Source organism: Penicillium malachiteum, assembly GCF_028827825.1.
Source record: "Penicillium malachiteum strain IBT 17515 chromosome Unknown utg000005l:1.0-9002435.0:326005.0-9005861.0, whole genome shotgun sequence".
In the NCBI taxonomy this organism is placed as follows: Eukaryota; Fungi; Ascomycota; class Eurotiomycetes; order Eurotiales; family Aspergillaceae; genus Penicillium; species Penicillium malachiteum.
This window is the reverse complement of record NW_026643099.1, coordinates 5,129,936-5,140,694: the sequence shown is the minus strand read 5'-3', so window position 1 is coordinate 5,140,694 and position 10,759 is coordinate 5,129,936. Positions and strand designations below refer to the sequence as shown.

Sequence of the window (10,759 nt, the reverse complement as noted above, 5' to 3'; positions counted from 1 at the left end):
TTCTTACAGCGAAGCATGCAGAGCCGGATAAACATGACCAAAGGCCGATATGCCTCGATTCATGGAATTCAAAGCCACAATATGCCATTATTTTTCCAAAGTTAATTGGCTTCCATGAACCTGCTCTAGTCTGCTGAAGTGGGTCATGCTTATTGGGGAGTGGGCAGTGTATTCAAGCCTGCGATCAGCACTACCAGTGGGATGGAAACTCCTGAAAATAAGATTTGAAACTAACACAGTGGGTAAAAAAGGACTTCCAAGTCCTCGCATGAGTCGCGTTTCTCCTTTCCCTTCTTTATCAGCCACAGGCTCCATATAAAATTCGACCTTCAGGTCCTCGTGTGACCACCTGGGCACTACCAGTGGCATCATGTCGACCAATGGATATACAAACTGCACAGACGGAACATTCTATGGGTTCACCGATACCGAAAACAACGAGTTTTACCCGGGCGAGTCCTGGACCTTGCAGTGGGGCGCGATTTTGAATGGAAGTCTTCCTTTGAATATCTCACTAGGTCGCATAGGCGGAGGTCTTGTCGATCCAATTGTTAGTAAGTACAGCTGCACGATGAAAGGAATTTCAAAGACTAATGCAAGGTGATTTTCAGCCGATGCCACATTCTCAAAGGATAGCAGCCTCTACCAATTAATCTACAACGCCACAGCCAACTGTACCCTCGAGCAATATACCTGGGCGATACCCTCAGACTTCAACACGTCCAACCCGCAATACCAGATTGGGTTATTTGATGGAGGAGCTATTCGTGGAGATGACGATAACGGCTGGAGAGCATGGAGTCCGCTTTTCTACGTTCGAGACAAGTCTGATGCCATCTCAGCGTCTCAAACAGCCTCCGCAACTGGCTTAGTGACAGGCACTGGTCAAGCGAGTGCCACAGCTACAGCTACAGCTACAGCTACATCCGCCACAACAAACACATCACCCTCATCAACCTCCTCTACATCCTCTACATCGAACCACAAATCCTCTAATCCAACTGCCATTGGTGTCGGCGTCGGTGTAGGCGTTGGAGTCGGTGCTGCCGCCCTGATTATGGCTTTCATTGCCTTTTGGTACTGGCGTCGAAGACAAAGACGGGGAGTGGCTCTCGCCTCGGATGATCCACATCCTATAGGCTCAACGGAGCTTCAGGCAAGACATTTAGTGGAATTGCCGGTGAATGAGGTCGCGACAAGGAAAGTAGAGAAGTTCCGTGATTCGGCCTCGGTATCTCAAAGTGGAATTACGACAACCAATAGTGAAGTCCATGAGATGGAATGATCCATGTCAGATAATATCCTGTAATTTTTAATCTAAATGAATATTGACACAGCAAAACATGAATACAAGTTCAAAAACAATCAACTCGTCCTTGATCATCGGTGGTCGTTGTATACTAAACTGGAATTCACCAGGTAGTATTCCAAGCTTGGGCTTTGCTGCCTTCTATGTATGGAGTCGGGCAGACATATGATGGTACCTATCTAGGTACCTACCTAGGTAAAGAGCTTTTCAAGAAGAGGAATTATTCCGTCCAACACCCGGATATGTGCATCAGTACATACCCCACGCTACCTGCAGGTCATTGGTGGGCTCAACCCAAACCTTGGAAACCCCCTCAACAACATAATTTCTTCTCTCTCTTACGACCGAGATTGATATGTGTTAGAGCTTGAATCTAAAGGAAATGAGTCTCAAGGCCCCACAAAGATCATCTCGCTCTCGTTCACGCGGTAGAACATGCATCGGAAATAAAAATACACCAACAGGAGAGGTACCTGCAGGGTCGGCCCGATACATCAGCCCCAGCCCCGCCGGCCCAAATGGAGCCTCACGAGAGAATCCTGCCATTCCTGGAAATCGAGAGAAAGAGCCAAGAACAAAGCCAAACTGCAACCCCAGAGAGTGGATGAATCCACTGAGGAACTGGACTTTCTCAGAGACGCGTGTTGCAACGAGACATGGCTTAGATACAGCCCCCGAAACACCACAAGATGAGCCTCAGAGAAATATCAGCAAAGAAAGACCGAGCGCTTCTTGCTCAGAGACTCTTCCTAAGATTTCAAAGATTCAAATCCAACTGCCTCCGCCTCCAGAGACCTTTTTAGCAGCTTTGACTCATGAGAAATTCGGTCTATTCGTTTTGAAAGACCAAGATCCAAATGCTAAAGACATTGTCAAGTATGTCAAATAAGCAGGTATTCATGGAATCCCATGCTGATCTTGATTAGCATAATTGCAATACATGGCCTCGGAGGCGATGCACATGAAACATGGACCGCTCCAAACAAAAAGCTCTGGCTTCGAGATTTCCTTCCACATCAAATCCCAAACGCTCGAATTATGACTTTCGGCTATGATTCCTCTTGGCTATTTTCCAAAAATGTCATGAGTATCACTGATTTTGCTAATGATCTTCTTTTCCGCCTGAAGAATGATCGACATACACCAATTATGCGAAAACAACCTATCATATTTGTGTGTCATTCTCTAGGTGGGATTATCGCTAAAAGGGCGATAACATTAGCCTATGAAAATTCGACATTATATGGGGAGCTTCTTTCCCAAATAAAGGGTGTTGTCTTCTTGGGCACACCACATCGTGGGTCTCACGCTGCAACGATAGCGAACATAGCCAGCAGCACTGTGAATTACCTCCTACCCGGCCAGGCGATCAAGAAGCCATTGATGAAAGCACTCAGTACCAATTCAAACGAATTGGAAGAAATCAGTCGTTCCTTCTTGGCTCGAACTAGTCTTTTAAAAATCGCTTCATTCTGTGAAGCAGATGCATTTCCTGGTCTTCCTTTCCCAGTAAGTCTTCTAGCTCTCGCCGAAAGAGTACGTCCTCAGTGATACTTGTTTCTAGATTGTACCAAGAGAGTCAGCAATGCTATATGTACAAGGAGAGGAAACCAACTTCATTCCAGGTGACCACAAAACCATGGTGAAATTTGATTTTGAGGAGAGCCAAAGATATTCGCCAGTTTGGAAACTTCTTCAAAACTGGACTCAATATTGGTCATCATACAATACGAAGAAGCCGACAGGAGCTTCGAAGATAGGATATTGCAAAATTTGCAAATCTACTCATCTACTGAAAGCGTGTCCCAAGGAAGGTAGACGCTTCAGATGTTAGGAATTCTTCGGGTTGACATATCGCTTGAAGGATGAGCTATCCAGATTTCTATGCTCGCCATTTATGAATCTGCATTTATGATATAAATGATGGAAATAATAAGGGGCTGCTGGTATTCATAATTTACCAATCTTGGAATGAACTTGGATAATACGTTGCCTTTTCCTTAATCCAGAAGTACATTTGAGGATCGGTGGCAAAGATCAATTTTCTCTCTACTCTTTCGTTGAAGATTCTCTTGGGTATGACCTACTACTCAAGTGCTCATTCTACGACGCTAGATTGAATGAAAGTATGAAAAATTTCAAAAAGACAAATATCTATTAATCAATATCGAAAAATATCAGGTACTTAAGGTCAACCTAAAATCTTGTCATCAGCCGAAAGTTCATCAGCAACCTCAACATAGAAAGATAAGTCATTCCCTTCCGTCATTTCAAACTCAGTAAATCCATTTCCCATGAACCGGAAAGTATTTGGGCTATTGTATTCAATCTCAAAGTCCTCGGATCGCAGGTCACTGATCAACCTGTGAAACAGAATAGCACTCCCTCCAAACAAGGCTGTAACGCGGCCATCAACGCGGTTTCGCTTATACCAACTCTTGCAACTGCCCGTCCAAGCTAGAGTCTTATGTACCTGGTCACCGTATTTCACGAATGCCTCTTCGGCCGATCGCTTAGGAACAACGTATTTGATGTCTTCTGTGGCGATCTTCTTGATCCACTTCACAAAGTAATCTCCTGTCCAGTTGAGGGACTCAACCAATGAGCCATGACCACCGAGACAGTTTGGTCCCATCATTATAAAATAATTTGGGAAACCAGATGTTGAGACTGAGAGGTATGACTCTGGCTCATCTGCCCATTTCTCTGAAAGCTTAAGGCCATTCTGACCCACAACAGGGTAGCGAGGACAGTGGGAAACATCAAAGCCAGTCGCACATATGACTATCCGAAGGTTCATGTTTAGTATATGAATCATATTCACTGGTGATTGGAAACATACCAACATCACACTCAAATACATTTCCATCTTCTGTATGGACTGCATTCTCTGTGATTTTAAGGATTGGACTGTTACTGAGGTTGCAATTCGGTCGACTGAAAGCTTCTAAATAGCCTGGACCTGGTGTGACGCGACGACATCCGACCTCCCATTTAGGAATCAACTTCTCACAGAGATCTGGATCATGATTGAGCTTTTCCGCCATCTGTTCGGTGCCAAAGCGTACAGCTGCCTCGTTTTGCTCGCCTTTGAGAAACTAGGTAAACGTTAGATTTATCTCTTTGGCAGAGTGCTCATATCTTACCAAGCGGAAAGCCTTGTTAGTTCGAGATATAATCGCTTTTCGATATTCTTTATGCGATTCTGGATCATTGAACCTCTTCCTTTCATCCTCAGAGTACGCAGGATTCGCATCATCCACCTCCCGTCCAAGATGTTTGGAAGGCGGAACACGATAGTAAACCCATGCAGGACTTCGCATGAAATTGATCACTTCTGTTCCAGGTAGCTGCGCCATCTGTGGAGTTATTTGTATTCCCGATGACCCGTTCCCAATGACGGCGATGCGCTTATTCGAGTAATCGTAATCGTGATCCCAAGAGGCCGAGTGCGTAAGATGGCCTTTGAAGTCATGTAAACCAGGGATGTCAGGCCATGAATGATGGCTGAAATTAGCTCGTTAGTACCTTTTCTTGAAATTATATTTTTGGAAATGCAACATACACCAGGACTCCTTGCGCAGAAACGAGAATATCGCAATACTCCTCGCGCTCCTTTCCGTCGTATTCAACGACCAATCTCCAACGACCAGCGTCTTCTTCCCAGTACGCACCAACAACTTTCGTGTTCAGTTGCAAATCTCGATCCAGATTCCATTTTTGGACCGTGTCTCTGATATAGTTTTGGATCTCTTCTCCGCTAGAATAGAATCGACTCCAGTCGGGATTCGGATCAAATGGGAAAGCGTATATATGTGACGGAACATCACATTGTACACCTGGATAGGTGTTGATCAACCATGTACCTCCGACATCGCTGCGAGCTTCATATATGGTATGCTCGACGTATTCTTGAAGCTCTGGGAATCGATGTTGGATCTTATGCGCCATCAATAAACCCGAGAAGCCAGCTCCGATGGTGACAACGCGAAGCTTTCTAGGCTTGTAAGCATGATCTAAGTTGAGTGGGATTGCAAATTCACTAGGAGAGCTAGTCCCATTGATTCCGTTAACATGAGGATGAGATTTTGACTTTGTTGTGTGGATTCCATTAGTTCCATTTGTATAAGGAGCACTGGGCACCTCGCCGTTTGTTGGGATTGGAGTCGAAGCAGTCATGTTGTGACGTCAGGCATAACAGTGAACAGTAAACTTGAAATCAGATATGGATGACTTGAACAATCTAGAGGTGGAAATACATCAGTCTTAAATGTTTCATTAGGGGATTATAAAGGTGTCGAGTCGTTGTCAACTTTGAATTTCTTGATACTGTTAGTCAGATAGTAACGAAAATGGCGATCTCTCTCCCCTCGTGATTATCTCCGACAACGAGTATCAGTTTGCCGAATTTTTCGCGATGGAAACGGAACTACTGGTCACCATACTGGCAAGTCTAGTTCGGCTATACTGGCTAGCAAAAGGTAGTGTAGACCTTCAACCTTGAAAGTTCAAAATATTACCATCGTTACCGGCTTCTTACTACCGGTAATGTCAATATAGACCTCTTTTTTACCACTCGGGTACTGGATGTTTTTGGACCAGTTGACCTCTTCATGTTTACGGTTAGCCAATATTTCAAGTTCTATTTTCCTTCCTTGTCCACATATGCAGCCTCAAGGTTATACAGTAGTTAGCCTGCTCCTTTAGGTGCCCTTGTAGGTACTTGTATACATAGAGGAGTAGGTAACCGTTCACCTACAAATACGAGTAACAATCCACCTGCGCAGCTGAGTATGTAAAGAGAGCTAGTTAAAGTTAGCGGAGAGAATGCCGAGATCACCTTATACTATCTACAAATGTGTGTATTTTAGTCGACTCAATTAAGCCTAGTAGGTAGGGATGTATGTCTTGATGAAAATGATTTTGCGGGGAAGATCAACTTCCCCGCATTTCGTCTTAATCCGAGGATATGCACGCATCAATGGATGCTATCTCCAGGGCTGTTTAGATACTAGGCAGGATTTAATACACCCACTGTATTATTTTTTTCACTGACTTGGTTGAAATCGGTTTTTTGCTATCTGCATCCGGCCATGTCGGCACCACTCTGGCTACAGTTTACTGGTCAACAGCCAAAAAGAAAGCGGGCGGAGCTGGCCTGCATTGCATGTCATAGCAAAAAGGTACAAGCACATAGACACACCCCTGCTTGATAACGGATCTGATAATGATAGATTCGATGTGACCTTCAAGCACGAGGGGGTCAGGGATACAACAATTGCACAAAATGTGCAGCTTTGGGTAAAGAATGCCGGTATGAATCCCGACCAGTGATTATCTGGAACTCATATTGACATGCCGCATTCAGAGTACGGCCTTCACGACGGGGTCACTCATCAAGGACAGCAGAACGTCCAATTACTCCTCCTGACAGTAATATTAGTGACCCAGCCAACTATACAAGGCCATACACGCGATCCAGCATAAAGCAGATACTTATACCAGCGAATCAAGTACAGCGCGATTTCACAGCTGATGCACAATCGCTCGAATTTCAACCGTCGCTGTTGCCACATCACTCCGAATCACCTGCCTCCCGCAGTCGAGTATTTGAAGACGAAATTGATGGATGGCTGTCTACAGACCCTCCAAGTCAACCAGTTGCCAGTATCACCAATGCAACGGTCCACGTAGCAATGACGAATGATTCGCCTGCGACTCAGCGGACGGAGAGAACCGAGGATCACTCAGAGCATAATGATAATTATCCCGTGGGACACATCTTTTTACCAGAACTGCAAAGCAATGCTCGCGATCAGGAACGATTACTCGCCGAACGAATGCCTAATCTTCCGAGTCTTCCTGATGCTGCCCTACAGCAGAGCTTCGTGGAAACTTACTTCGAATCTTGCTATCCTTGGTGTCCGGTCCTTGACCATGAACATCTTTACGAAGACTTGGCTCGATCCCCACTTTTAGTGAATGCCCTTGCTGCTGCCGCGAGCAATGTCAACCCACCGATGCTACCACATGATGGCCCAGCACTATATTATGACCGTGCAAGATCCCGATTCTATGACGATGAAGAAGCAGATGTTATGACATCGCTGAAGGCCATTTCTTTATTTTACTGGTGGAGTCCACGACCACCAACTATTCTTCATCGTCATTCTTCGTGGTGGTGGACATCAGTTGTGATTCGTCACTGTCAACAGCTTGGCGTTCATCGGGAACCAGCCTTGAATCATCCACTTCGTCAACAAATAGATCTCAGCCTGAGACGCCGAATCTGGTGGACAGCTTTTGCTCGAGAGCGTTTAACAGCTTTATGTCAAAACAAACCTTGTGTCATAGACCCTGAAGATTGCACCCTATCCGAACCAACATTAGAAGACTTTCCAAATTCGCTGAATAAAACTAAAGCAGAGGTCTTCATATATTGGGTTCGACTCTGCGCGATCATTGGAAGAGTCGCAAAATATCTTGCACGTAACTGCACAGCAGCTCCATTCCCTGTGCAGTTAGCTCGTGAGCTCATTGACTGGGTGTCATCCTTACCTGAGCATCTCAAACTGCCAATTGGATCGCATCGTACTCACTGCTTCAACCGAGATGTCAATCAACTTCATCTACCATATCTCGCCGTCATTATTATCATTCACCTCAAACGCTCAACATCATCACAGCCTCTCCCACCAGCCTATCCGCCTGCAATCCTCGCGGCAACATGTATGGCTCGACTCATGAAAGATATTCTCGCGCGTGGAAACACTCGTTTTCTGATGCCTATATCCGGTTGGTACTGCGGTACGGCTTTCATTGCCCTACTACAGGCGCGTCGAATTGAAAGTCTAGCTCAAATTGTCAATGAGGATTTAGATATTCTCACTCTGGCTGTAAATCAGCTAGGTAAAATGTGGCCCACTGCCGCTGTGTTTTACTCTGGGTTTGAGCGTCTAAGGTCTCATGCAGTAGCTCTGGGTGGAGATGGTCAGCGTCCGCCGGGTCCAGAGCTAGGTATGGGAGATGGAACAGGGTATATGGAGATGACAGATGGAATTGATTGGACTGCTTATTTTCCATTCGCAACCTCGCAGACTAGTGGAATTGCCAATAGACTTCTCGTGCCTGATACAGAGGAATTGTTCTTTGATGATGATATCTTCGCGGATGCCATGCTTCAGTTTCAGGATCTATTTGAACCTTGCGATACCTTTCAAGATATGAATTTGTTTGTGTAGTTAGAAGAATAGGAATAATGAACATGATGATATCGGATAAAATCAAGTTCAACTGGGTTAGGCCAGAATCAAGTCAACGTAGTTCCTAGAAGCCACATCCTCCGTCCTCTCCCTGTACCCTGGAGCCGAGCCTTGATACCTTGCAATGATTCTCTTCTGCTTATGAGCAAGATTTCTGTTAACTCCTGTCATCCACGAGTCCACGTCATTAGCTAAGAGGCCATTAGCAGAGTTGTGTACATGTTCTGTCCATTTCACAACGTTCTCTCGATTTGTCCCTGCAAAAGTGATCCCGTTATCGCGACAGAATTCAATGAACCGAGCCACCCATCCAACAGCATACTCGATACTGCGTGGAATATTGCCGAACATTTGATGCGGGCCCATGACCATGGTCATATTAGGAAACCCTTCAACAAATAGACCCAAGTGTGTTCTTGGTCCCTCCGCCCACCGATCTGATAACTTAACCCCTTTCACGCCTCGGAAGTCCATGGCTGTAAAGGAACCAGTCACAGCATCGAAGCCGGTTGCGAAAACGATGATATCAAGTTCGAACATCTCATCACCAGTTTGAATGCCGGTTTCCGTCACACATTCGATTGGGTTCTTTTTTACATCCACAAGTCTGACATTTGGTTGGTTATAGGTATCGAAGTACCCTGATTCCATAGGCACGCGCTTCGTTCCAAATCCATGACATTTTGGAATGAGTGTCTCCGCAGTGACGGGATCCTTGACGCGTTCACGAATTTTGTTTGCCACAAACTCACTGAAGAGGGCGTTGGCCTCCTTGTTGGTGTTGATATCAGCAAAATTGCTTAGCCACTTCGAGAATCCGCGTTTTGCATAAAGCTCCTCCCAGAACTGTTCGCGTTCTTCTGGACTCAGCGAGAGTGTAGGTCGTTTGTCTGATATATACATGAAGCCCGCATAAGACTGAGCGCATGTTTGAAATATTTCAGGGTAACGCGACCGGATCTCTTCCATTTCGTCAGGAGTTATTGGCTCATTGCGTAAGGGCATACTCCAATTAGGAGTACGCTGAAATACAGTAAGATGACCTGCTGTCTTTGCAATCTCCTGTATGGCTTGTATGCCTGTTGCGCCAGTGCCAATGACACCGACTCGTTTATCCTTGAAGTTGACGGCTTCATGAGGCCAGCGGGCAGTGTGGAATGAATCTCCCTTGAAATTCAAAACTCCAGGAATATTGGGCAGGGTATAGTTGTTCAAAATTCCAATACAGGTAATTAGGAATCTTGAAGTATACTGGCCACCATTTTCGTCGATGAGTCGCCAGGAATTTGTGTTATCTTGGAAATGTGCCGCGGCAACTCGGGTACCAAATTGCATGTCTCGACGGAGATCGAACTTATCACAAATGAATTCGCAGTATCGGAGTGTCTCAGGCTGAGATGCAAAATGCTCCGACCAACTCCATTCGTCAAGGATCTCTTGTGAAAATTTTGAAGAGAAGTTATATGAATAACTCTCTGAGTCGAAACGCGCGCCAGGATAACGATTCCAGTACCAAGTTCCACCCACACCGCTGCCGGCTTCGAGAACTTTTGCGCGCAGGCCAAGCTGACGCATTTTGTATATGGAGTATATGCCTGAAAGGCCTGCGCCAATTATCAAGACATCATAGTCAAGATCTTGGTTCATCTCACTAAAGCGAGGGGGGTTCAATGCTACCCATGATTAAGAGTTGAGGTAGAGGTGCTGGTTGTTGCTGTCAAATCCTGCCCGAGATTATAGTTGTTTCTTGCTGACACTTATGGCTTTTAGTTCTTCGCTTATCTTTGTTCTCCAAGGCTGTTGAGCTTCAACTTCCCGGCTATCTATGTCATAAGACTGAAGTATACGTGGTGATAGACGATCAGCGGGGTTATGCCCGGGGCACGGAAACCGGGGAGAACGGCTGTTCCACAAATGGTCACATCCGGTATGAAACCGAGAAAGGGATATTTTCGGCTTCTGTATTATATTCTGTGTATCATCTTCTTCTACTTCATTTCCCGGATGGGGTACGCGGTATTTTGCGGATCTTGGAAGGACATCTGGATACTAAATCGTGAAAGGGCGACATTCCCACTGGTGGCTGCAGATTCCGAGTGAAGGCTGCAAATTCGGATAAACGGAAAAGAGATCGAATAAACACCTTAACCAATTCATATTTATCGGTGTCATTCACCACTACGACCAC

At 45.4% G+C, this 10,759-nt stretch overlaps 5 protein-coding genes across 5 annotated transcripts; 3 read left to right on the top strand and 2 right to left on the bottom strand.

The window, feature by feature from the left end:
• Positions 1-370: 370 nt before the first annotated feature.
• Positions 371-1,285, top strand: N7483_011929 (uncharacterized protein; the record flags this gene model as incomplete). Its single annotated transcript, XM_057095356.1, has 2 exons — positions 371-554; positions 612-1,285. 2 exons carry the CDS (start codon positions 371-373, stop codon positions 1,283-1,285), a joined length of 858 nt encoding a protein of 285 aa, XP_056941327.1.
• Positions 1,286-1,691: 406 nt separating this feature from the next.
• N7483_011928 (lipase family alpha/beta hydrolase) lies at positions 1,692-2,873 on the top strand (the record flags this gene model as incomplete). The annotated part of the gene is given in 3 exon segments (XM_057095355.1): positions 1,692-2,185; positions 2,236-2,818; positions 2,832-2,873. 3 exon segments carry the CDS (start codon positions 1,692-1,694, stop codon positions 2,871-2,873), a joined length of 1,119 nt encoding a protein of 372 aa, XP_056941326.1.
• Positions 2,874-3,500: 627 nt separating this feature from the next.
• On the bottom strand, positions 3,501-5,488 carry N7483_011927 (flavin-containing monooxygenase; the record flags this gene model as incomplete). Its single annotated transcript, XM_057095354.1, has 4 exons — positions 3,501-4,093; positions 4,152-4,407; positions 4,456-4,816; positions 4,875-5,488. 4 exons carry the CDS (start codon positions 5,486-5,488, stop codon positions 3,501-3,503), a joined length of 1,824 nt encoding a protein of 607 aa, XP_056941325.1.
• A 914-nt stretch (positions 5,489-6,402) lies between these two features.
• On the top strand, positions 6,403-8,550 carry N7483_011926 (uncharacterized protein; the record flags this gene model as incomplete). The annotated part of the gene is made up of 3 exons (XM_057095353.1): positions 6,403-6,492; positions 6,544-6,623; positions 6,678-8,550. 3 exons carry the CDS (start codon positions 6,403-6,405, stop codon positions 8,548-8,550), a joined length of 2,043 nt encoding a protein of 680 aa, XP_056941324.1.
• A 57-nt stretch (positions 8,551-8,607) lies between these two features.
• Positions 8,608-10,146, bottom strand: N7483_011925 (flavin-containing monooxygenase; the record flags this gene model as incomplete). Its single annotated transcript, XM_057095352.1, has 1 exon — positions 8,608-10,146. One exon carries the CDS (start codon positions 10,144-10,146, stop codon positions 8,608-8,610), a length of 1,539 nt encoding a protein of 512 aa, XP_056941323.1.
• Positions 10,147-10,759: the final 613 nt, after the last annotated feature.